This window comes from Salvia miltiorrhiza, chromosome 2 (genome assembly GCF_028751815.1).
Source record: "Salvia miltiorrhiza cultivar Shanhuang (shh) chromosome 2, IMPLAD_Smil_shh, whole genome shotgun sequence".
Classification (NCBI taxonomy): Eukaryota; Viridiplantae; Streptophyta; class Magnoliopsida; order Lamiales; family Lamiaceae; genus Salvia; species Salvia miltiorrhiza.
In genome coordinates, this window is record NC_080388.1 from 75,344,217 (window position 1) to 75,370,121 (window position 25,905).

At 34.8% G+C, this 25,905-nt stretch overlaps 5 protein-coding genes across 23 annotated transcripts; 1 reads left to right on the top strand and 4 right to left on the bottom strand.

Annotated features, from left to right (window-relative positions):
* Positions 1-2,799: 2,799 nt before the first annotated feature.
* On the top strand, positions 2,800-6,367 carry LOC131009481 (receptor-like protein EIX2). The gene is made up of 2 exons (XM_057936826.1): positions 2,800-6,055; positions 6,185-6,367. The coding sequence occupies exon 1, from the start codon at positions 2,815-2,817 to the stop codon at positions 6,046-6,048; it is 3,234 nt and encodes a 1,077-aa protein (XP_057792809.1). The 5' UTR covers positions 2,800-2,814; the 3' UTR covers positions 6,049-6,055; positions 6,185-6,367.
* A 4,255-nt stretch (positions 6,368-10,622) lies between these two features.
* LOC131009486 (glycine-rich cell wall structural protein-like) lies at positions 10,623-11,975 on the bottom strand. 18 transcript variants are annotated; one of them, XM_057936850.1, is made up of 4 exons: positions 11,812-11,973; positions 11,245-11,628; positions 11,125-11,148; positions 10,623-11,043 (listed from the first exon to the last, which is right to left on the bottom strand). In XM_057936850.1, the coding sequence occupies exons 1-4, from the start codon at positions 11,918-11,920 to the stop codon at positions 10,799-10,801; spliced, it is 762 nt and encodes a 253-aa protein (XP_057792833.1). In that variant the 5' UTR covers positions 11,921-11,973; the 3' UTR covers positions 10,623-10,798. The 18 variants fall into 18 exon arrangements, with proteins under 18 accessions (XP_057792833.1, XP_057792830.1, XP_057792827.1 ...); XM_057936847.1 differs by having other exon boundaries at positions 10,623-11,019; positions 11,125-11,196; XM_057936844.1 differs by having other exon boundaries at positions 11,125-11,196.
* Positions 11,976-15,729: 3,754 nt separating this feature from the next.
* Positions 15,730-18,997, bottom strand: LOC131009483 (receptor-like protein EIX1). Its single transcript, XM_057936828.1, has 2 exons — positions 16,161-18,997; positions 15,730-16,074 (listed from the first exon to the last, which is right to left on the bottom strand). Coding segments are annotated over exons 1-2 (2,820 nt in total). The 5' UTR covers positions 18,980-18,997; the 3' UTR covers positions 15,730-16,073.
* An 862-nt stretch (positions 18,998-19,859) lies between these two features.
* LOC131009492 (endonuclease III homolog 1, chloroplastic-like) lies at positions 19,860-23,265 on the bottom strand. Of its 2 annotated transcripts, none has more exons than XM_057936853.1 (10): positions 22,932-23,265; positions 22,725-22,831; positions 22,432-22,495; positions 22,041-22,165; positions 21,846-21,912; positions 21,304-21,395; positions 21,037-21,177; positions 20,854-20,958; positions 20,665-20,748; positions 19,860-20,237 (listed from the first exon to the last, which is right to left on the bottom strand). In XM_057936853.1, the coding sequence occupies exons 1-10, from the start codon at positions 23,071-23,073 to the stop codon at positions 20,112-20,114; spliced, it is 1,053 nt and encodes a 350-aa protein (XP_057792836.1). In that variant the 5' UTR covers positions 23,074-23,265; the 3' UTR covers positions 19,860-20,111. The 2 variants fall into 2 exon arrangements, with proteins under 2 accessions (XP_057792836.1, XP_057792837.1); XM_057936854.1 differs by having other exon boundaries at positions 21,037-21,174; positions 22,932-23,258.
* Positions 23,266-23,532: 267 nt separating this feature from the next.
* On the bottom strand, positions 23,533-25,721 carry LOC131009493 (F-box/kelch-repeat protein At3g23880-like). Its single transcript, XM_057936855.1, has 2 exons — positions 25,090-25,721; positions 23,533-24,678 (listed from the first exon to the last, which is right to left on the bottom strand). The coding sequence occupies exons 1-2, from the start codon at positions 25,558-25,560 to the stop codon at positions 24,067-24,069; spliced, it is 1,083 nt and encodes a 360-aa protein (XP_057792838.1). The 5' UTR covers positions 25,561-25,721; the 3' UTR covers positions 23,533-24,066.
* Positions 25,722-25,905: the final 184 nt, after the last annotated feature.

The following is a 25,905-nucleotide window of genomic DNA, read 5'->3' on the forward strand; positions in this document are numbered from 1 at the left end:
GGTATATCGTAGGTAAATATAAGGTATAATGTATGAAGAATTTAATAAGGTATACCGTACCGTTCCACCCCAATTGTCACTATCAATTGCTTATTTTGAATAATTCATAATGGAATCAAAGAAGATTAGGTAACCAATTTAACATTTTAATTAATAACAGAAAATCTTTAAGCTCTAGGTTTAAATGTTTTCAAGTGCAATCCTCATGAATTAACTTTTAGTCTATTTTGTCATTTTCTCATTAATTGTGACCCAATGTTTACGGCATATTATCATGACTCGTCATTTTATGACTTTGTCACACTTCACTTGACTAGTTTGTTTCTATGTTGGAAAATTATCAGGTCATTTAAAACCACAATTTCTACATTAATTTATCATGAATTATCTTCAAACAATTTATATATATATATATATATATATATAGGGAAGGGATCAATAAAGAATGCTAAATGTAGAAGGAAACAACGAAGGCTGAACAACTCAATACATTTACTGAATAAATCACGCGAGCGCATGAACGAAAAATGTACGTGTTTATTCAGTAAAATAACTATTCATGCGGTCTCGTGATTTATTCGGTAAATTTATTGACTTATTCCGAACGAAATATAGTTACTTCTTCATAGATTCCAACCTTATATATATATACTCCAAATTTCAATTGAGAAGCTCAAATGTGTTGAGAAGTGAGAAGGAATTTACAAGTTAGTACATTTTGATGAACTTTACTGTAAATTCTTATGAACTTGCGGTTGATCTGGGGTTCAATTCTTGGTTGTAGCATCTTTTTTAACAAATTAAATAGATTTGTGGGTTCGTCAGTTATATTGAAAAGTTCAAAGAATTTATTGAAAAGTTCATTAATTTTATTTACAGCTTCTCACTAGAATTGAACCCTATATATATATATATAGGAAGATAGGAAGAGGTTCTAATAAAAACCTCTGTTAAAATGAGAACTAGGAACCTAATATCAGCCCTTTATTTTCATTAATATACGGTTTAGATTTAATTGCTTAATATCAATTCATTTATTACTATATTATGCGTATAAGGTTATTAATGTAATTTTTGATAATTCTTTATACGATAGTGGCCGAGAATTGAGGGATTGCTTTTATTTTATTTTTATTATTCCAATTGATTTGTTAGTGACCTTATTTTGTTTGTTTCCATAGATATATATGGTCACACATTGAATACACAATTTGTTTTCAAGATGAACTATTTCATATGATTTGTATTTTGTTTTTCAAACATTCGATTATTTGGTGAAAATAAACTCAAATAGTTTAATTTCTGTTTTTAGTATAATACTCCCTCCGTCCCACTCCAATAGGCTCAGTTTCCTTTTTGGGTTGTCCCACTCCAATAGGCTCAGTTTTCTTTTTAGGTAAAAAATTGTACTTAATTGGTGTGGACCACACCACTTTACTACCACTTTCCTACTAAAAAGTAAGTTTTCTTAATCTCCGTGCCCAAATGAAGTGAGCCTATTGGAGTGGGACGGAGGGAGTAATAATTAGATTTTTAGTGAAGAATTAAAATATAATAATAACTAATTTTTTAATTAACAATAAACTGATATTAATTTACACCGTGTGCAACTCAAATATACATTGTGTACAATTCCAATATACATCGTGTGCAACTTCAATATACGTTATGTGCAACTCCAATATACTTTATATCCAATATATATCGTGTGAAATTTCAATATAAGTCGTGTGCAACTCTAATATGCCTCGTGTGCAACTCCAATATATGTCGTGTGCAACTCCAATATACGTCGTGTGCAACTCCAATATACTTCGTGTGCAACTCCAATATATCCTCGTGTGCAACTCCAATATACGTCGTGTGCAACTCCAATATACGTAATATCAAATATACTTTATATGCAATTTTAATATAGGTCGTGTACATCTTAAATAGGTTAGTTACTTTTTTCTTTATTTTTTATTCAATCTACTTTCTTTTGTTATTTTTTTCTTTTATTTTTTTATTTAATTCAATCAAAAAGCAAATTATAATTAATCTATTAAACATTTATTAAATTTAAAAATTTTAAAAAAATTATGAAAAAATTATTCAAATTTTTGTCTCATTTATTTACTTGCACAGATGAATCAATTAAAAACCTTTATAAAATTAGATTGCATACATTAGTAAAATAGATTCTTTCGTACCTAATTTCCGTCATCATTGCAATAGATTATGGTATAGATGCACGTGACATTTTTACCCTTTTCCTATAATGAAGAGAATTTTGCTTAATCCGTGTGAAATGAAAAGATTTAATCCTGACAGTTAATTTTGATCTTATCGACGATGTATAATGGTTTTTAGTTTTAATTTTAAGGGCGGTTTCTATATTAACCCAACCCTCTATATATATATATATATATATATATAGATATATATATATATATATATATATTTTGCGATGATGTAGGAAAATTATTAGGTCATCTAAAACCACATGAATTTCTACATTAACTTATCATGAATTATCTTCAAACTTCACTTCACTAGTTTGTTTCTATATAAGTAGGAAAATTATTAGGTCATCTAAAACCACATGAATTTCTACATTAACTTATCATGAATTATCTTCAAACAATTTCTATATTATTTTTTGCGATGATACCTTAGTCACGCTTCACTTTCTTGTTTTGTCTTTCAAGTTGACTTGTCGAAGCAAGTCTGTTTAATTTCATTGTTAGGAATTGTATCATTTTTATATATTGAGTTTGAAAGTGACAGTTTGAAAGTATGTTTTGTCCTATTTAAACCATCCAACTTGAGACTATGGAGTATCCCACAAACATATATCTCTTTCTCTTCCACACATCAAAATATACAGAAAGGATGATTTCTGATAAAGGAATATCAATCAAATTTCTTCTTTTTCTTCTACTTTGTGTCTCTGTTTCAGGAGAAGTGAGATGCATTGAAAGGGAGAGAGAAGCTCTTCTAAGCTTCAAGAATGGCCTCATCGATGACTATGGCGTTCTCTCGTCATGGCGAAGTGACGAATGCTGCAAATGGTATGGTGTTGAGTGCAGTAACACCACAGGCCATGTCATAGCTCTTCATCTTGATGGCTATTATAAAGGTGCATTGCGAGGTAAGGTTGGTTCTTCCTTGCTCGAGTTGCATCATTTAAACTATCTTGACCTCAGTTACAATGATTTTGGAGGCTATTCAATCCCAGAATTCATAGGTTCCATGAAACAGTTACAATATCTGTATCTCATGTATTCTCACTTTTCTGGGATCATTCCTCCTCAGATTGGTAACCTTACTAACTTGCGGTTACTCGGTCTCAGTTGGAATGATTTTGGAGGCAATCCAATCCCGGAATTCGTTTATTCCATGAAACAATTACAACACTTGTATCTCAAGTATGCTCACTTTTCTGGGATCATTCCTCCTCAGATTGGTAACCTTACCAACCTACTCTCACTTGATCTCTCATTCAACTCTTTGACGACTGAGAATCTCGTTTGGCTTTCGAATCTCTCTTTGTTGTCTTATCTTCATTTGAGCCAAATCGACTTAAGTCACCCCAACTCGCTGCAACATATCTCAAGTCTTCATTTCCTATATGAATTGCACTTGTATTCTTGTGGCCTCAAGGGGACTGTTCCTTCTCAGATAGGTAACCTTACCAACCTACGCTCACTTGATCTCTCACATAACTCTTTGACGACTGAGAATCTCGATTGGCTTTCAAATCTCTCTTTGTTGTCTTACCTTGATTTGAGTCAAATCGACTTAAGTCACACCAACTGGCTGCTGCACATCCCAAGTCTTCGTTCCCTAAATGAATTGTACTTGAATTCTTGTAACCTCACTTCTTCCTCATCTTTTCTTAATTCTTCTTCCAAATCTCATCTTTCTATCCTTGGTGTGTCTGATAATAACCTCACTTCTTCCTCTTTCGATTGGTTATCAAACATAACTACAAGTCTAGTGGAAATAGACCTGTCACACAATGCTTTAGGTGGCCCAATTCCTAATGCATTTTTAGAGAGTTTGGTTCTTATTGAGTATCTTGATCTTTCCAATAACATGCTTCAAGGTCATATCCCAAAATCTTTGTCCAATCTCAGTCGTCTGCGCGTCTTAGTCCTTTATGAAAATCACTTAGGAGGAGAACTTGATGAGCTGTTTGGAAATATATCTGCCAAAGGAATGTTGGAATCACTCCAAATTCTGGATTTGGCTGATAATAAACTCAATGGTTCAGTGCCAGACTTGAGAGCATTTTCTGCATTGACAGAAGTGTACTTTGGGGGAAACAACTTCACAGGCTCCATTCCTCAAAGTATTGGCCAACTCTCCGAGCTTCAAGTTCTAGATCTTTCTAATAATTCTTTCAAAGGCGTAGTCTCTGAATCGCACTTCATCAAGCTCGACAAGTTGAAGATACTAGATCTATCCTTCAATTCAATGATCTTGAATGTTGCACCGGATTGGAGTCCTCCTTTTCAGTTGGAGCGTATGTTTTTAGGAGGAAGCAATGTGGGCCCATCTTTCCCAAAATGGATCCAAACTCAGAGGAATTTGTCAGGCATTGATCTCTCTAGAGCTGGCATAAGAGATGAAATCCCAACATGGCTGTGGACTGTATTCCCTTCATTAGACTGCATTTATCTATTTGATAATCAAATTACTGGTTCTGTTCCTGATCTCTCATTCACTTCCATCAGATTCTTGTTTCTTAATAACAATAATTTCTCAGGTCCTTTTCCATTATTTTATGCGAATGCTGAAATTGTTCAGTTGAATGGAAATAAGTTCTCTGGTTCAATTTCAAGTATTTGCAAAATTCCTCAATATCGTCAGCTTCTTAGCCTTGACCTCTCCAGTAATCAGTTGGCCGGAGAGATTCCCGACTGCTGGGAAAAAATGCCATACTTAAGCTTTCTCAATTTGGCCGACAACAATTTTTCGGGTGAAATTCCTCGCTCTTTCGGCTCTTTGCTTGAATTCAGTGCACTGCAGTTGCGTGGTAATAATTTATCTGGAGAGTTGCCTTCCGCTTTGAGACTTTGCCAAAAATTGCAGTTAGTTGATGTTGGAGGGAATAAGTTAAGAGGAGAGATCCCCAATTGGATTGGCGAGTTGTATAATATGGAAATCCTAAACCTTCGCGGGAATAAATTTCATGGCAGTATTCCTTCTCAGATATGCAAGCTCACTGATATTCGAATTCTGGACTTGTCGAGAAACAATTTGTCTGGGAAGATACCCGATTGCTTCAACAATTTTACTGCATTGGCTCAAATGAATACCACACAATTTGATCCATATTATCGTATTGGCTTTTACTCCATGTTCCAATACAGTGATCATCTTCCAAATAAGAAAATTCGACCTGTCTATGAATATTCGTCAGTTCAGTGGAAAGGTCAAGAATTGGAATATAGGAAAAATCTCAAGCTTCTCAAACTTATTGATCTTTCAAGCAATAGGTTGACTGGAAACATTCCCAAATCATTTTCCAGCATGCTTGCATTAATTTCCATGAACCTATCAAGGAATAGTTTGACAGGAAATATAATTGGAGATATTGGTGAGGTGGAGATGTTAGAATGTCTTGATCTATCACACAACCAATTCTCCGGTGAATTACCTGCAAGCTTGGCACAATTACAGTACTTGGCCGTTCTCGATTTGTCGAACAACGACTTATTTGGTAAAATTCCAACGAGTACTCAACTTCAGAGCTTCAACGCATCTGCTTATGCCGAGAATGACAGACTCTGTGGGCCCCCTCTGCCGGCATTGTGCCCCGAAGATAGCTTGAGGCCATCCACCACTAATCCGAATGAGAAAGACGACGGCAGCCTCTCTTTTATGCAAGAAGTCTGCATATCATTGGGCTTTGGTTTTATATTTGGATTTTGGGGAGTTGTGGGTACTTTCATACTGAAGAAATCATGGAGAATTGCATACTTCAATTTCTGGGATCATGTTGGAGATTGGTTCTACGTGAAGATTGCTGTGTTTGTGTCCAAATGGAGACGAAGCTGAAATACTGGTAATAAACTAACATCAATATATATTGTCTTCTACCATTCTTAATTTTCTCAAGCTATTATTTAATCTTTATTTACCATTCTTAATTTTCTCAAGCTATTATTTAATCTTTATTTCTTTCTGAATAGAGGAGGACAAGCTCATGCATACAAGAGGAAATTAAGGAGGAAGATGTATTGCTAGTAATTATAGTCCTATTATGTGTTTTTTAATACTTCAATTATGTCATTGTTCATCATGTTTGGTGATTATGTAATATTGGAGTATGTACTTATTATTGTCAAATTAAGTGTTTTTCCTACTTTTTAATTTATCATTGTTTGTCATGTATATTATGCAGTGATGTTATATTGTATATATGTTGTATGTGTGATAGGGGCTAAGCTGCAAAGCGATGAAAAGTCTGAGGACTAACTTGCAAACAATGTTCAGGAGTTGGTTGAAATAAGTTGCAGCCATTTTCTGTAATTATTTTTCAGCTGCGTAGTATATATATAGGTCGTGGAAGTTCATTTTTCGATCTGTATTGGAATTTCTTTAATTTGCTGATCAATAAATCTCCTCCGATTGACTCTCCCGTGGATGTAGGCGAAAGCCGAACCACGTAAATTATGTGTTCTTGTTTGATTTTAATTATGGTCCAGTTATGTGTTTATAAGTAACTAGCAGAGAGTGCGTGTATTTGCACACAATTCATAAATTTCACAGTAATCAATTGTTAAAATTGAATAAATGTAATAAATTTTACAGTAACTATTCTTATGGCGGTTAGTATAAAATTGAAAATAGATTTTTAATTAATGTAGCATGGAGAACTATGGCTACGAGGACCTTCGATTATGAAAGGTTAATTGTTGCATCATTTTATATATATGCCAAATTAATGAAATAATAATTAAGTCTTTTTTTTGTAATAATAATAATAATAATAATAATAATAATAATAATAATAATAATAATAATAATAATAATAATAATAATAAAGAAGTTAGTGAAGTGAAACTGTATATGTATTTTGATGAAATCAGATAATAGTTTTAGGTAAATACACTACTAGAAAAATGGTATGTTATGGCACTTGAAAATGTCATAAGAAATATGATTTTGTGGCACTTTAACTATAATGACACTTGGTGCAGGTGTCATATTAGGAAATGTAATAATAGGTTAAGTGTAACAATAAAATCTTTATGACTACACTTAAAAATGTCATGAAAAATCACATATAATGTCACTAAAAAGTGTCTTAAAATGTTTTCTAAGACTACACATATTTATAAGGACGAAAATTTATTAAATATTTGTAAATTATATTTTTATACTTCAAATATTTAAAGTTACATTTTCTTCCTTTAAATTAATATAATTACATTTTCACTATTCAACATAAAAGTAAGGAATTCATATTAGCTATTAATAATCATCCAACAAAAAATAATGAACGACTCATTAAAAAAAAATACATACAAATTGAATATAAAGAGATCCAAAGCGTGTGTTAAAGCTCAATTTATTCCCTCCGTCCCGCAAAGCTCAATTTCTTTTCGGCACGAGTTTTAAAGAGTTGGTATTTTGTGTGTTAAATGTGGTGGGTGAAAAAGTGAATAAAGAAAAAAAAATTGCAAGGAAAGTACTCAAGTTTCGCGGGACAACCCGAAAAGAAATACTGCTCAAGCTTCGCAAGACGGGGGGAGTAATGTATTCTTTAAGATATATAGAAATATGTATTGAAGATGAAATGAGATAGATTTTTAATCTATATCTAATGAATTGATATATATTCTTTTAAATATATTTTATTGGTTAGAGATATTTATTTATAAGTCATATCGAATTGCTATAGATATATATCAAATATATTTAGTGTAATATCTAATGAATTAATATAATATATATTTTCATATATACATAATATATTATTTATAAAATTACCCTTTAAATAAAATACTATGTAATAGGGAATCTATATTTTGTGACCAAATCAAGAGAAGACAACAAAGAGAGATTTGAAAGCCAATCGAGATTCTCAGTCGTCAAAGAGCTATATACAAGTGTTGTAATTGTTTCATGGAACCAATGAATGCTGGGATAGAATTGCCTCCAAAAATCATTGCAACTGAGATCAAGATAGTTTAAATGATGCAACTCAAGAAAGGAAGAACCAACCTTGCCTTGCAATACACCTTCCAAATCACAAGCATTAAGTTGGAGGGCGATGACATGGCGAGTCGTGTTGCTGCACTCAACACCATACCATTCGCAGCATTCGTCACTTCGCCGTGACGAGAGAATACCATCATCGCTGATGAGGCCATTCTTGTAGCTCAGAAGAGCTTCTCTCTCCCTCGCAATGCATCTCACTTCACTCAAATTTCTTCTTTTTCTTCTACTTAGGGTTTCTGTTAACAGAAACCCTAAGTAGAAGAAAAAGAAGAAATTTGATTGATATTCCTTTATCAAAAATCATGCTTTCTCTATATATTGATGTGTGGAAGGGAGAGAGATATATGTTTGTGGGAAACTCCAAAACATACCTCTTTCCTAACAATGAAATTAAACAGACTTGCTTCGATTACTTGCAAATTAAATAGATGACAAGCTTCGCATGTTGTCTATTAGCATTTTTCTTGTAGTGAGCGCCACTAACTTATAATCGCAAATAATATAGAAATTGTTTGAAGATAATTCATGATAAGTTAACGTAGAAATTGGGGTGATAATTTTCCAACATAGAAATAATTCAATTTGCCGTAAACATTGGGTCAAAAATAAATGAGAAAAGGGACAAAAAAGACTAAATAGTAAAGCGAAGTTTGACTAAATTATAATCACTAAAAATCTAGATAATAAATTGAAAGTTAATTCAGTATGACTGCACATTGACATTTCTCATCAATTAAATGACGAAATAAACCATTGAAAACATTTAAACCTAGAACTTGCAATTTCTGTTATTATTTTTTTGGGGTCACAAAAGAATAAAATAAAATGTTAAATTGTTTGCCTAATCTACTTTGATTCCAATATGAATTATGAAAAATAAACTATTGGTAGTGACAACAAACCAAAAATAAACTAAAATAAGCATAAGCATCTATACTATACTAATATAAAATGAGCATGCATTTGGTACAACTTGTGGATTGCCTATTTTACCACTATTATGTATTTTATATTATATCCGATTATATTTTACTCCATTCGTCCGCGATATCGTTTCCACATTGTGGACGGTGCGGTTTTAAGAAAAGTGATGGATAATAGTGGATATGTAGTGAGTGGAATTTGGGTCTCACTTGTTGTGAGTGGAAGTTTGTGGATCCTATTTCTACAAATGGAAGAGAAAACGATATCGCGGACAGACCGAAATAGCAAATGTGGAAACGTTATCGCGGACGGAGGGAGTATATCATAGGGAAGAGATCAATAAAGAAACCTAAATATTGAACGAAACAACGAAAGCTGAATAAGTCAATAAATTTACCGAATAAATCACGCGACCGCACGACCGAAAAATGTACGCGTTTATTCAGTAAATAACTATTCGTGCGGTCGTGTGATTTATTCGGTAAAGTTATTAACTTATTCAAAACGAAATATATTTACTTTCTTCATAGATCCCAATCCATTATATTATATATTTATAAAATAAATCTATTTGAGATATATTTATAAAGAATATTTTATACCCGATATATTAAGATTAATTTGGTTAATTACAAACACTATAGATTATGTATGAACTAATCTGAATTAATCTAAGGTGATCAGACATAAGAAAACCAGATTAAAACTCTCTACTGAGGGAACAAATTAACATTCTATCAAATTCTTGTTCGCAACTCTAAAAAATATACACTATTTTTCCCTCAACTGAGATTGATCATGGCGGCCTATGCAACCTTGGTTTCTCTTATGCAACCTTGATTTCTTATGCATATCATCGATAAAATCGAGCATCATCATTCCCCTCCAATTTCAATGGACAAACAACAAGTTGAATCTCTAACTCAAATTGTTGCCTTCTTGCAGGAATTTCTTGAAGGCTATATTTCCCCTTGTGATTACAACGATGAAGCTGATCCATTCAAGATGCGTATTGTAGACGCAGCTCACGCAGCTGAAGATGGTATCGAATCACATATTGCACCCGATCGAAGCTCATGGAATGAATTTGCATTATCCATTTTGCAAATAAATGTATTTGCAAAAATATTGTTGTTGCCCTTTGCTGAAAATTTTGATTTTCAAGGTTCATGTTTAAAATTTGAAAACCCAATCCAAATAAAATTTTGGAAACATTGTGAAATGGTGTTTCTCTGAACAGGCTTGGAGCACTTCTCAGCATACCACATTCTTTCAGTCATTTCGTCGAACAGTTAGAGCGCCACATAGTTGGCTGAGATGAACTAGATTCTCATCTTCACATGTATGATTCTTTCAGTCATTTCAGTCATTTTGATTCTTTCAGTCATTTCGTCGAACACTTCTCAGCATACCACATGTTTTATCTTTCAAAATAGGTATATATCATTTTACCCCTTTTTAATTATATGCAAAACTAAAAATACTTGAAACTTGGTGTATTAGCGAAAGCAAAATTACATAAATCAGACGGTTACATCATCATAATATATATAACAAGTAAAACCGGCACACCACGAGCATGTATGTATGTACGCCCATGCATGCATTTTATTCATTACATCTTAATTAGGCTTAATTATATTTAAGGCTGCCTTGCTTAGTTGTGAGTGTCGACCTCCGCCTTTTTATCACCAGTCGCTGCAACCGCCGGCGGGGCGGGGTAACCTCCATTTCCGCCGCCGGGAAAACCTCCATTTCTGCCTCCCGGAAAACCTCCATTTCCGCCGCCGGGAAAACCTCCATTACCGCCATTTCCGCCGCCAGGAAAACCTCCATTACCACCTCCCGGAAAACCTCCATTTCCGCCGCCGGGAAAACCTCCATTACCGCCGCCCGGAAAACCTCCACTTCCGCCGCCGGGAAAACCTCCATTACCACCATTTCCGCCGCCAGGAAAACCTCCATTACCACCTCCCGGAAAACCTCCATTTCCGCCGCCGGGAAAACCTCCATTACCGCCTTCCGGAAAACCTCCATTTCCGCCGCCAGGAAAACCTCCATTACCGCCGCCGGGAAAACCACCATTACCGCGGCCCGGAAAACCTCCATTACCGCCTCCCGGAAAACCTCCATTACCGCCGCCGGGAAAACCACCATTTCCGCCGCCCGGGAAACCTCCATTTCCGCCGCCGGGAAAACCACCATTACCGCCTCCCGGAAAACCTCCATTTCCGCCGCCAGGAAAACCTCCATTACCGCCGCCGGGAAAACCACCATTTCCGCCGCCAGGAAAACCTCCATTACCGCGGCCCGGAAAACCTCCATTACCGCCGCCGGGAAAACCCCCATTTCCGCCGCCCGGGAAACCTCCATTTCCGCCGCCGGGAAAACCTCCATTACCGCGGCCCGGAAAACCTCCATTTCCGCCGCCGGGAAAACCTCCATATCCACCTTGGTCTTTGGCCGCATCTCCGTTGGTTTTCTCAGCTGTGTTCAAGTAATCAATATATTATATCAAGGAATACAATCAAATATTACCACAATATAAAAAAATGGATGATACCAAATTGCTGAAACTTGTGCTCTCTATTTAATTAGTTTTAATTTGTATCAAAATAAACACACATATATGTATGTATATATATATATATTATTGAAGAAATTGCTTACATGGATCGACGGCATTAGTTTTCTCAGCGAGTTCTCTGCTGGCTGAAACTACTTCTGAAGAAACTAGAAGAGCTAAAAGGCCGAGAAGAACAATCGGTTTGGAATTCATTTTTCTTCGAGTTGTGAAATAGTTGTATTTTTTGTTTAGGATGAGAATGTTGGTGGGATAGATCCTGTATTTATAGACCAATCTTGAGCAGCAAATGTGTTTATCACGTACTTCTTCCGTCCCACAAGAGTGTGCATATCATTTTTGACGGCACGAGTTTTAATAAAATATTAGATGAATGTATTGGGAGTTGAAAAAATGATTGACTTTATTAAAAATAAAAGTAAGAAATAAGGAGTTAGTGGTTGGGTAGTGTCCGAAAATGGCAATGCACACTCTTATGGAACGGAGAGAGTAATAAATAGGCCATAACATATCTCTTTCCTCACATTGCAAATGTCACTCACTTTCAACAAATTCTAATTTTTTTCACGAACTTTAAAATTTGAAAAAATAAATAAATAAATAAATAAATAAACATTCTTTCAATTTTTTTCTAATTTTTCCCCACCGGTATGAAACATCCCCAAATCGAAGCTGATTTTAGAGTTTTTGACATAGATTTTTTAATACTTAAGCGACACTATCTTTCGATTTTTTCTGATTTTTCCCACAGGTATGAAATACCCACAAATCAAGCTGATTTTAAGGCTTTTGACTTAGTTTTTTTTATACCTAAGGATAATAATGGTGACATAATAAAGTTGATGTATCTGTGAATTGCAAAATCTCTCACGCTTAAGTATCAAAAAATTTAAGTCAAAAGCCCTAAAATCAACTTTTATCTACATGTATTTATGCTCGTGGGAAAAATCATAAAAAAACGAAAGGTGGTATATATTTGTTAAAATTTTGAAGATCATGGGAAAAACCAAAATTATCATTTAAAACCACAATTTCTATGTTGGTTATCTTCAAACAATTTCTATATATGTTGTTTGCGATGATGACTTGGTCACACTTCACTTCACTAGTTTGTTTCTATATTGGAAAATTATCATGTGTGCGTGCGTGCATTCAAACTCGATTAATTAGATCCGATCACCTACCTACAGGGGCGTAGCCAGGGGGGCTAGGGGGGGCTGAAGCCCCCTCCCAAATTTTGAGTTTTTTTTTTATAAATATATAGATATATGTTTATATTATAAAAGAAATTTGTTTTATAAAAGTTGATTAGCTTGTTATATTCTTCCATTTATAATTAATTTAAGGATAATTGTGTTATTTAAAACTATATAATCTATAAAAATATTATACATTATTATCACTATTATACTTGTCTTTTAATAGAAAATGTCTAAAATGGATGGAATGCCGAAAAAAAATTAGTTTGCTATTATTATTATGCTTGTCTTTTATTATTATTGATTCTAGCTTGTAATTTAATGAAAATATATAATTTATGAAAATATTATTCGTTATTATTGTTATTATGCTTGTCTATTAATAAAAAATGCCTAAAATGTACGAAATGACAAAAAAAAAAGTTTGTAATTTATTGAAATTAATTTGTAATATATTAAAACTATATAGTATATGAAAATGTAGTTATTTATAATTACTATTATGCTCGTCTTTTAATAAAAAATGTACAGAATGCCCCAAAAGAAATTGTAATGTATTGAAACTAATTTGTTATATATTTAAATTATATAATCTATGAAAATGTTGTTCTTTATTATTACTATTATGCTTGTCTTTTAATAAAATAATGCCTTAAATATACGGAATGTCCAAAAAAAATTCTCGGGGGCTACCGCCCCCGAACCCCCATGTACAGCCCCCTCCCAAATTAATTCCTGGCTCCACCACTGCCTACCTATTGTGGATAAACAGAACGAGTTCACCACTAATTTGACAATTTTAATTAAGATAGAGAATTAACATACTTTATTTTAATTAAAATTATCACGTCAGTGGTGGACACATTATGCTTGTCCACGTGATCATTTATGCAAACTCAATATATTAAATATAGTGATACAATTCCTAACAATGAAATTAAACCGACTTGCTTCGATTACTTGAAAGACAAAACAAGAAAGTCGCGCGATATAATTTTCCAACATAGAAACAAACTAGTGAAGTGTGATGTTTGAAGATAATTCAATTTGCCGTAAACATTGCGTCAAAAATCAATGAGAAAAGGGACAAAAATAGACTAAATAGTAACGTGAAGCTTGACTAAATTATAATCACTAAAAATATAGATGATAAATTGAAATTTAATTCATGATGACTGCACATTGATAGTTTAAACTTAGAACTTACTAAAAGATTTTCTGTTATTATTTTTTTGGGGTTACAAAAGAATAAAATAAAATGTTAAACACAAATTCTTGCGCGAGCTCCACACAAATTGGGAGCTCATATATGAGCTCCACTACAATTCTCGTCAGTGTCATTTGTATATTCGAAAATTATCATGTGTGAATGCGTGCATTCAAACTCACTATATTAAATGATACAATTCCTAACAATGAAATTAAGCCAACTTGCTTCGATTACTTGCAAGTCAACTTGAAAGACAAATTAGAATAAGAAAGTGAAGCGTGACTAAATTATAATCGCAAATAATACAAAAATTGTTTGAAGATAATTCATGATAACGTAGAAACTGGGGTTTTAAATGACACGATAATTTTCCAACATAGAAACAAACTAGTGAAGTGAAGTGTGACCAAGTCATAATCGCAAAAACATATATTTTTAAATTACAGTAGTTTTTAATGCAATTGAGGAGAAGGTAATTTGTATTAATTTTAATATGAATTTGTAAATAAAAATTTAGTTATATGTCTTAAAATTAGAATATATATTACTTGTGTAATTTAAAAAAAAAATCAAAGAATATGAGATGCAATATTTTGACATTTTTGCAATAACGAAACCACATTTGTTATCCTTGTAGTGTTACAGACACACACACACACGTAGTATTCTATAGATAAATTATGAGGAGAGAGAAAAATTAAAGGTGGAAAATTTCTCTTTTATAATTATATAAAGATTTCAAGGAGGCAAAATAATTAAGAATAATATATTTAATTTATTGTTCTTTAGACGATTTGATCATTACTTTTATCATACGGTTACTTATTGGTTACACAAAAGTAAGGATAATTGCTAACGAGACCTAGCTGAAGTGGCAAAGTTGAGACATCCAAATATTCTCATTTGCGAGAAGTTTTGGGTTCAATCTCACTTGCGTGCGAGTAATTTATTTTATTATATTTAGATAGTTCTTGTAGTAATTTCAATGTGTAATCCTTATGAATATACTACTAAAACTCAACCAGAAGAGGCCCAATCGAGTACTGTGCATGTTGAGGAAGAGCCCGAAGGCCCGCACGATATGCTACTTAAATGGGCTGCTATTTTTTTGCTTAGCAATTTTGTTGGGCCGTGCTTAGGCGACTTGCAAGTCAACTTGAAAGAGGAAATTCAAGAAAGTGAAAGGCGACCAAGTTATATCACAAATAATATATAATTTTTTTTAAGATAATTCATCATAAGTTTATTTATTTTTTTTCTAGGAGAGATTGCAGTGTGACTAAGTTCTAAATAATATTATTCCAGATAACGACATTTCATGATAAAATGCCGTAAGAATTGCGCCCAAGTCCCAACAATTAAAGAAAAAATTGACAAAATAGTAAAACAATGTTTCACAACAATTAAATGACGAATTTTCTAATATGTTAACGAGAAAGAGCAAAGAGTTTTTTTTCCCTAATCGAAGAAGAATAAAATAAAATGTTAAATTGGTTATATAGTCTTCTTTGTATGCAACGCGATAATGATAAACGAAAGTAAATCAAACAAGAACACAGAATTTACGTGGTTCGGCTTTCGCCTACATCCACGGGAGAGTCAATCGGAGGAGATTTATTGATCAACAAAGAAATTCCAAAATACAGATCGAAGAATGATGTATACTACGAGCGATAATATATATACTACGCAAGTCAGTCCCCGCAGCTTCAACCCACTGTCACACATACAACATATTCAATATAACTTCATCACTTAAAAATTAAAATACATGCATGACAAACAACGATAAAAATAAAAAATAAAAAGTAGGAAAAACACTTGATTTGATGAACAGTGACATAATTAAAGTATTAAGAAACACATAATAGGACTATATTTATTAATTACTAGCAACACTTCTTCCACATTTCTTCATGTATCCACGAGCTTGTCCGCCTCTATTCACAAAGAAATAAAGATTGAATAATATCTTAAGAAAACTGAGAATGGTAAAAAAATATTGATGTAAAATGTAGTTTATTACCAGTATTTCAGCTTCGTCTCCATTTGGATACTAACACAGCAATCGTAGAACCAATCTCCAACATCATCCCAGAAATTGAAGTATGCAATTCTCCATGATTTCTTCAGTATGAAAGTTCCAACAACTCCCCAAAATCCAAATATAAAACCAAAGCCCAATGATATGCAGACTTCTTGCATAAAAGAGAGGCTGTTGTCGTCTTTCTCATTCGGATTAGTGGTGGATGGCCTCAAGCTATCTTCGGGGCACAATGCCGGCAGAGGGGGCCCACAGAGTCCGTCATTCTCATCATAAGCAGATGCGTTGAAGCTCTGAAGTTGAGTACTCGTTGGAATTTTACCAAATAAGTCGTTGTTCGACAAGTCTAGAACAGCCAAGTACTGCAACTGTGCCAGGCTTGTGGGCAATTCACCGGAAAATTGGTTGTGTGATAGGTCAAGACATTCTAACATCTCCATCTCACCAATATCTCCAATTATATTTCCTGTCAAACTATTTCTTGATAGGTTCAAGGAAATTAATCCAAGCATACTGGAAAATGATTTGGGAATGTTTCCGGTCAAACTATTGCTTGAAAAATCAATGAGTTTGAGAAACCTAAGATTTTTCCTATATTTGGATTCTTGACCTTTCCATTGAATTGCCGAATATTGATAAACAGGTCGAATTTCCTCATTTGGAAGATTACCATTGTATTTGAACCAGAGGAAATAACCAAGCCAATTATCTAGTATGGTATTCTTTTGAGCCAACGTAGTAAAATTGTTGAAGCAATCAGGTATTTTTCCAGATAAGTAGTTCATCGACAAGTCCAGAATTCGAATATGAGTGAGATTGCAAATCTGAGGAGGAATATTGCCATGCAATTTATTCCCGTGAAGGTTTAGAAATGCCATGTTATCCAAGTCGCCAATCCAAGTGGGGATCTCTCCTGTTAACTCATTCCCTCCAACATCAATCAACTCCATTTCTTGGCAAAGTCTCAAAGTGGAAGGCAACTCTCCAGATAAATTATTACCACGCAACTGCAGTGCATTGAACTCAAGCAAATTAGAGCCCAAAGAGCGAGGAATTTCACCCGAAAAACTATTGTCAGCCAAATTGAGAGAGAATAAGTATGGCATTTTCTCCCAACAGTTGGGAATCTCTCCTGCCAACTTATTATTGGATAAGTCAAGACTCCAAACCAAATTTTGGGGAAGTTTGCAAATAGATGAAATTGAACCGGAGAACATATTTCCATTCAACTGAATAAAATGGGCATTGGCATAAAATAATGGAATAGGACCTGAGAAATTATTGTTACTAAGATCTAAGTATGTGATGGAAGTGGATGAGAGATTAGGAACATAACCAGTAATTTGATTGTCAGAAAGATATAAGGCCTCTAATGAAGGGGATATAGTCCACAACCATGTTGGGGCTTCATCTCTTATGCCAGCCCTAGAGAGATCAAGTAATGAGAAATTCCTCTGAGTTTGGATCCATTTTGGGAAAGATGGGCCCACATTGCATCCTGCTAAAATTATAGCACCCAACTGAAAAATAGGACTCCAATCAGGGGCAACATGCAAGATCAATGAATTGAAGGATAAATCCAGTACCTTCAACTTGTCAAGCTTCATGAAGTGGGATTCAGAGACTGAACCTTCCAAAGAATTATTAGAGAGATCTAGAACTTGAAGCTCGGAGAGTTGGCTGATACTTAGAGGCACGGAGCCTGTAAAGTTGTTCCCCCCGAGGTACACTTCTGTCAATGCCGAAAGTGCTCTCAAGTCTGGCACTGAACCATTCAGTTGATTCTTAGCCAAGTCTAGAATTTGGAGTGATTCCAATATTCCTTTGGCGGATATATTTCCAAACAACTCATCAAAGTCTCCTCTAAAGTCATTTTCATAAAGGACTAAGACGCGCAGACGATTGAGATTGGACAAAGATTTTGGGACTTGACCTTGAAGCATGTTACTAGAAAGATCAAGATGCTCAATAAGAACCAAACTCTCTATTAGCGCATTAGGAATCGGGCCTACAAAAGCATTGTGTGACAGGTCTATTTTCACTAGACTTGTGTTTAACTTAGATAACCAGTCGAACGAGGAAAGAGTGAGGTTATTATGTGACAGATCAAGGATGGAAAGAAGAGATGTGGAAGAAGAATTAGAAGAAGGTTTATTATCCTTGAGGCCACAAGATTTCAAGTGCAATTCATATAGGGAATGAAGACTTGGGATATGCTGCAGCCAATTGGTGTGACTTAAGTCGATTTGACTCAAATCAAGAAAAGACAACAAAGAAAGATTTGAAAGCCAATCGAGATTCTTAGTCGTCAAAGAGTTATGTGAGAGATCAAGGGAGCGTATGTTGGTAAGGTTACCTATCTGAGGAGGAATGATACCAGAAAAGTGAGAACGCCTGAGAAACAAGTGTTGTAATTGTTTCATGGAACCAATGAATTCTGGGATAGAATTGCCTCCAAAATCATTGCAACTGAGATCAAGATAGCTTAAATGATGCAACTCAAGCAAGGAAGAACCAACCTTACCTTGCAATGCACCATCATAATCACAAGCGCTAAGTTGGAGGGCGATGACATGGCGAGTGGTGTTGCTGCACACAACGCCATACCATTCACAGCATTCGTCACTTCGCCATGACGAGAGAATACCATCATCGTAGACGTCGATGAGGCCATTCTTGAAGCTTAGAAGAGCTTCTCTCTCCCTCGCTATGCATCTCACTTCAGCATCATCTCCTGAAACAAAGACACAAACTAAAACAAGAAGAAGAAATTTGATTGGAATTCCTTTATTAGAAATCATGGTTCCTCTATTGATGTGTGGAAGAGACATATGTTTGTGGGATATGATACTCCATAGTCTCAAGTTGGATGGTTTAAATAGGCCTAAACATACCTCTTTCCTCACTTTCCTAACAATGAAATTAAACCAACTTGCTTCGATTACTTGCAAGTCAACTTGAAAGACAAAACAAGAGAGTGAAGTGTGACTAAGTTATAATCGCAAATAATATAGAAATTGTTTGAAGATAATTCATGATAAGTTAACGTAGAAATTGGGGTGATTATTTTCCAACATAGAAACAAACTAGTGAAGTGAAGTGTGACCAAGTCATAATCGCAAACACTAATATATAGAAACTGTTTGAAGATAATTCAATTTGCCGTAAACATTGCGTCAAAAATCAATGAGAAAAGGGACAAACTAGACTAAATAGTAAAGTGAAGTTTGACTAAATTATAATCACTAAAAATATAGATAATAGAGAAAGGTTCAACAGAGAATACTAAATATTTAGAAAATAGAATATTCATGAAGCGAAAACGAATAGATCTATAAATGTACCACATGAACAGCATTTTGCCCCATATTCGAATGTTAATGGTGGCGAGTTTTTCTCTATTTATACTAAATACGTTTGTTCATTAGTTATGTTGATCTTTTCATAAAATGTATAGATTTGTTCATTCTCTCGAAAAAGATAATTCTCTATGAAACTCAACTCTATGAATTATTCAAAGTAAACTATTGATAGTGACTACAAACCAAAAATAAACTAAATAAGCATAAACAGTAGGATCAATATCTCATATACATTTTTCAAATTTAACCCAAAAAAATATATACATACACGTATTTTGCACGTGCATATTGCTAGTTTAAAAAAAAATAAACAATACTATTGTGATGTCCAAAATATTTTAAAATTACCAACTAGGCCAGCCCCAATCATCATACATATTCAAACACATTTGAGAAATTCATGGTAGCCTTACAAGTAAGATAATTAAAATCTAAAGGCTATATTTACTAGGGTTTTTTCAAGGTAGAAACTCTACATTACCTTCACCCTCACAACATACAATTGCAAGAGAGCCTTAACAATACATCAAAATTCTACATACTTTGTGCAAACAATCAACGAATGATCGGCTCATTTTTTCTTTGGTGTGGACGACGGGTTAGGTGCCTCTTTGAAGGCCGACGGGCAAAACCCACTCACTGCGCATATGCCACAACGCGGTCTAAGCGGAGTGCACACGGTCTGCCCAAAACCTACCTATTTTGAATAAATGCAGAAAATATGTTGAGAAAATAAACAAATAAAGTAAAGGATTAATTGTCGGAAATAACACAACGTTTACCATTATCAAATTTCGTGTGACGTTTAAAAACGTTGCAACGACACCACCATCTTTTAAGTTTTTTTGCAATTACAACCTCCCAAATTTTTTCTAGCAAAGTTTGTCCAATGCATACTCTAAAATATCGTCGCTAAACCAATGAAACGAGGTAGTTGTATTCCCTAAAAAGTTTAGAATGTTGTAATTGCAAGCAAAAAAAATGAGGTTATGATTGCAACGTTTTAAAAATCATGTAAACACTGCAAATTCGGGTGATCGATCGCTACATTATTTCAAGCAGTTCAACCTAAAGTAAAAGCATCATCTCTCAATTGAAAAACGACGGCATCACACAAAACATACCAAAAGAGGATTGATGGGAACCCATTCCTCCTTAGGAAGCCATAGCTGCAAAGATTCTCTCGTCTGCTCGGGCGTTGAAGTTCTCTAACAAAAAAACAACAAAATCCATAGGTTATTTTGCTCCATCTTATGAAAGACTAATTTGTCATTGTGTGTGATGAGTGATGACCAAGGGGACATGAATATTACCTGCTTAGTGCCCGGACGTGAAACCCATCCGAGGCGATTACAAATACGGTGCACGTGAGTGTCTACGCATATTCCTTGTACATTGTTCCATCCCACATTCATGACCTAGGGAAATAAATATGTATTTTTGTAATAAACATTAAGATAAGCGATTGCATATATAGAGTAGATCTTTTCTCATACCAGATGAGCCATTTTGGGGCCAATCCCGGGAAGCTCAAGCAACTCCTCTAATGTGCTAGGAATATCTCCATTGTACCTGTCGAGACAAATTTTTGCGACTTTTCTCATGTTGCTTGCTTTTCTTGAATAAAAACCGACCTGCTAATGGACAATGTCAAATGAGGAGATAGTTATTGAGCATACAAGGTAGAATACTTCTTTGGCTAATATACGAATGCTTCGAATAAATTGCTATTACGAAATCCTAAGAAAAGGAAAGGGGCGTACAGGGTGGATTAATTCCTTGATGGCACCTTCATCAGCTTTGTCGAGGGCTTCTGCTGAAAGTAAATCGTTTTGAAGAAGCCGCTGAATAGCTCCTGCAAGACACGATCAACCATAAAATTCACAGCCAAATTAGAGTATTTCTAATTACGATAAGAGTTTACGTTTCACACAAAGATATGACTTGAAAACCTTCGATATATTTCAATACGACCCATTAAGAAAACACTAGAGAAAAAATCCAACAAAATACATCTTCGAAAATTGATTCTCGCCTTGAATAATCATGCCCGTTATGTACTCCCTCCGTCCCATGAATCATTACCCAATTCTTTTCGGCACGAGAATTAAGAAATTGGTATTTTGTGTGTTAAGTGTGGTAGGTGAAAAAGTGAAAAGGGTAAATTGTTTGTCGTTTTTAGAAACAGGTCAAGCTTCGTGGGACAAACCAAAAAGGAAACTGGGTCATGCTTCGTGAGACGGAGGGAGTACATGGATTGGATATATATTAGACAGGGTGAAGTAGTTCAAAGAATGTGACTTGCCATGAGTAACTTGATCTTTCGTTTGGCTCGACAACAGAGAAGAAATGAGAACTGCGAATCTCCTTTCCTGAAAGGAGGGCAGGGGTTGTTGAAATCATAAGCAACGAGGATTTAGAAACAAAGATGAGACTAATTCAAACACACGCATATAAATACAAACGACATCGCAACATATAATCATCGTGTAAGAACCACCTTGGGAGGAAGTGAAACGCCGGCTTTCTCACACCCCATCGAGTCCACAGGCGCATCTTCAGAAGACCTCATTTTGCGAATTCCTTCAATGACCTTTTCCCAGTCGGAAGGAGGCTGTACTTCATCTTAAAAGGAAAAAAGAAAATCGGACTACATCAAGTTCGGCCGAAAAAATGAAATCATAAGCCCATTAACTACATATACGATCCTGCAAACAAGAGAGCTTTTATCTAGAGTCGTATCTCAATAACACACTATAGAATGCAGGCTAATCATTTTTAAGAGAAACAAAGGATCACTATTCACACATATAGGAGCAGTAATGTGGCCAAATCATACAATTCCTTATATGGATTAAGATGATATATAATAAATTAAGATAGAAACGTACTCGAACGAGAAAAACTGCTTTGCTTCCCATATGCAAAATCTTCAATTTCAGGTAGGCTGCAAGGCTGCAATTCATCAAACACTTAATGTGCATTCAATGTAAGAGCAAAGCTGCTACTTACGCATATTACTTCATTTAGTTCAAATAAAGTGTGAATTTTGTTTAGATTAGAGAGCTCATAGTCAACTAATCATCACCATAAATGCAAAAGGAATTTAACCACAACAGCACTCCTTAAACTAGAAATACCTCAAAAGCCACAAATACAAAAGGCATTGAAAAATATAAATTACCTTTTGATCAAAAGTTTCAGGCTTAATCGCTTCAACTATAGCTTGAACGGTTTTTTTAGCTCTCTTTTTCCTTACAAAGACACGAAGTTTCGTTACAGAATCATCATCTGCGAGTTCAAAAAACAGTAAATAATTATCAAAGTTGAAACTTTTTGAGCCCTTTTGTATTAATCAACATTAATAAATCGTTTCTGACAAATTTCTGACCTGGGTTTTTCGATTCAGCTGATGGGTCTATCTCCCTTTTCGCTGCCGATAATCTAGTTGTGTGCATTTTGCGGAATGAGGGAAATGATTTTGGGGAAATTAAATGTACAATTGCAGAAAAGTTCTTGAGTGGAAGGGACATTATTTTTGGTGGAAGAGGAAAAATTAATTTAAGGCTTTGAAATATGTGGATTTATTTATCTTTATTTTAAGTTTTTATTATGAATGAATTATATGGGAGTTTGATATAGAAATTTTAGGGGAAAAAAACTAAAGAAAAATGTCGCTTTGGTATTTAATGATGTTAGGTTGGCTTGAATTTAAGATTATATTTAATTTCATTAAAACTAATAAGTTGAAGATTTTAAAATGTAAAAATAAAAAATGGGCTGGGTTTGGGTGCATATTTGGGCCTAATGGGCCATAAAATCTTTGGATCGAATCATTTTTGACAATTCTACGCGTAATGTAGACTATATATATAGATATATTAGAATATTTGCGATACATCAATTATATTAAATATAGTTAAATTATCATATCACATCAATGTTAAATAAATATAATTTTTTATGATGCACAATAACATGGAAATAATGTATTTAGAATTATAAACCCCTTAAAATTAAAGGGTTTCCTCACACAACTATACATTAGATATTACAACTCTATTGCACAATTTTTTACAGCACGAAATTACTTTAAACAAATACTAATATACAACATATTGCAGGAGATTACAAGTGGATTTATAGTATGACACGTATTTTGTAAATGGTTATAAAATTCACAATAAGGTATAGTAATTTCACTAACACTTTCTAAATATTTTCGCTAGTTTGAATTCCACTAACACTTTCTAAATGGAGTTTATTACAACAAACTCGTATCATGTCCTTAGTCTCTCTTATGTTATTCACATACTCCCCCGATCCCTCCGTCCATGAAATGAGTACTCATTTGTGGACGTCGCGAGTTTTAAGAAATGTGTCGAGTGTGGATTGAATAGAATAAGGGTCCCACCTTTTTTCAGTGTATTAATTAAAGGGTTGTGTGGGATACACTTGCCAAAAAGGGAAATAGGTACTCATTTCGTGGACGGACGAAAAAGAAAATATGGATACTCATTTCGTGCTTAATTCACTGAATACAAGCTCTCTGTAAGAACGAGGACTTCCAACCTGCTTCGTTTACCATATATCCCAAGATTCTTCGTCTTCCGAGTAACACGATTATACAAAACCGTCTCTCCCGTTCTACTCTCCAAAATGCACTCGCACTTATTCCAAAACCCTAGCACCTTCTCGACTCCCGAAATCGGGCCGATTCTCGTCAACTTACTCCACGCTTCAACTCCTCCTCCGATCTCGTTCAAAATCCACACATCAAAAACCTTGTCATCTTCCAATTGTCGATACACAATCAAAGCAAGTGATTCTTTTAGTGGCATAATAGCTCGAGTGGTCCTATGTTGCCCTCCTAGTGGCTCAATGTCGGAGGGCAATTGAGTCATTTCAAATGCTTCATCAACCATATTAAATGAAAGAATTACCTCAACATTATTTTTATCTTGGGCCCACCAACAGAAATTTTCATTCTTGTACACCATGCTCCATAGATTATAGCACATGATATTTGCTGGCATAGAAGATTCCAATTTCTTCCAAGAATTCATTCTTGATGAGTATATCTCAACTTGATAAACAATTTGGGAATCCATTGAAACGCAAAATAAGATCTGCAATACCTGCATGAAAATAGCAACATGGCTTCCTATAAGAGTTTAAATAACAATTTAAATAAAGAAATACGTCTTTCAGTTTAAAAAATCATATTAATATTAATTTTGGATCATATATGTTCTTACATGTCTGAAATTTGGGCCAAGGAAGATTTTGGGCCGGGCCAAGTCAAAATTTAATTAGTCTTAAATTTTAGGGGTATGGGCCCATTTGATGGTCGGCCTTTTCTGAGTCGAGTGCGGGCCCATACCTTATCTCGTCAAATGGGCCAAGCCGACCCATTTGACATCTCTAATTTGGACCATTTTCTTACATATCTAAAATTTGGTCTATACCTTATCTTATTTGATTGAGTTATACGAGTTTTTTTCGAGTCGAGCTAATTTTGACAGCTCTATCTAACGCAACGATGATACCTTGATATCACGGGTCTTGGGGTCAAACCCGACCCCGAGATCGCCTCCCCGCACCTTGAAATTCGAGGGGCGGGGCAGCTGCGATGCCGGAAGCTTCTTGAAGCACCGGATGGCCGGGTTCCACAGCGCGATGTTGTCGTAGTACCCGTAGAGGCAGACGATGCCGTTGCAGGGGCCGACGAGGCGGACGTGGCCGAACATGTCGTTGAGGAACGTCGGGAGGTCGTGGTCGACGACGTCGTCGGGGCTCCTCAGCAGCGAGAGGACCCGCCTGTTGGTGGCGTTGCTGCGCCGGCTGATCATCACCGCCTCGGATTCCGGCGCGGCCGAGATGGTTTGGTGGTGCTTGGAGATGAATGCGGGATCGTTGATGATGTTATGCCATGATTTGCATACGCATTTGAATCGAAGGAGTGGTGTTGCCGGTATTCTTGAGAGGATTTCTGTGATCACATCTTCCGGTAAGCTCATTCTCTCTCTCTCTCTTGATTGTGGTTTCTTGATCTCTTCTTTAATGGCAATGTGATGTGATTATATGCATCTCTTTTTGATGGTAATGAGGTAGAATTTGGAGGTTTAAATCTAACCATTCTCTCTCTCTCTCTCTCTCGCTCTCCTCTTTTGTGGGAATGGGATTTTTTTCATAATTTTTTTGGTTGTGAAGGCCAAAGGGGGTTAATAATATTAGTGGATGAGATCTAGTGTTCCACCTTAACATCGTTTGATTATTATGTCTCATGTATTTCACTATTAATTTTATTTTAATATATTAAAAATTAATTAATTAACCTTAATAATTAATTATTAATTTACAAT

Excerpts from the sequence above, each read along its gene's own strand:
- LOC131009481 (XM_057936826.1), top strand. The coding sequence starts at position 2,815 with ATGGAGTATCCCACAAACATATATCTCTTTCTCTTCCACACATCAAAA.
- LOC131009483 (XM_057936828.1), bottom strand. The coding sequence starts at position 18,979 with ATGATTTCTAATAAAGGAATTCCAATCAAATTTCTTCTTCTTGTTTTA.
- LOC131009486 (XM_057936832.1), bottom strand. The coding sequence starts at position 11,920 with ATGAATTCCAAACCGATTGTTCTTCTCGGCCTTTTAGCTCTTCTAGTT. Across the intron at positions 11,629-11,811 it reads AACTAATGCCGTCGATCCAT|CTGAGAAAACCAACGGAGAT; the intron begins GTAAGCAATTTC and ends ACTTGAACACAG.
- LOC131009493 (XM_057936855.1), bottom strand. The coding sequence starts at position 25,560 with ATGAGCTTACCGGAAGATGTGATCACAGAAATCCTCTCAAGAATACCG. Across the intron at positions 24,679-25,089 it reads CCAAGACCCGTGATATCAAG|GTATTGCAGATCTTATTTTG; the intron begins GTATCATCGTTG and ends ATTTTCATGCAG.
- LOC131009492 (XM_057936853.1), bottom strand. The coding sequence starts at position 23,073 with ATGTCCCTTCCACTCAAGAACTTTTCTGCAATTGTACATTTAATTTCC. Across the intron at positions 22,832-22,931 it reads AGCTGAATCGAAAAACCCAG|ATGATGATTCTGTAACGAAA; the intron begins GTCAGAAATTTG and ends TTGAACTCGCAG. Across the intron at positions 20,749-20,853 it reads CACGTCCGGGCACTAAGCAG|AGAACTTCAACGCCCGAGCA; the intron begins GTAATATTCATG and ends TTTTTTTGTTAG.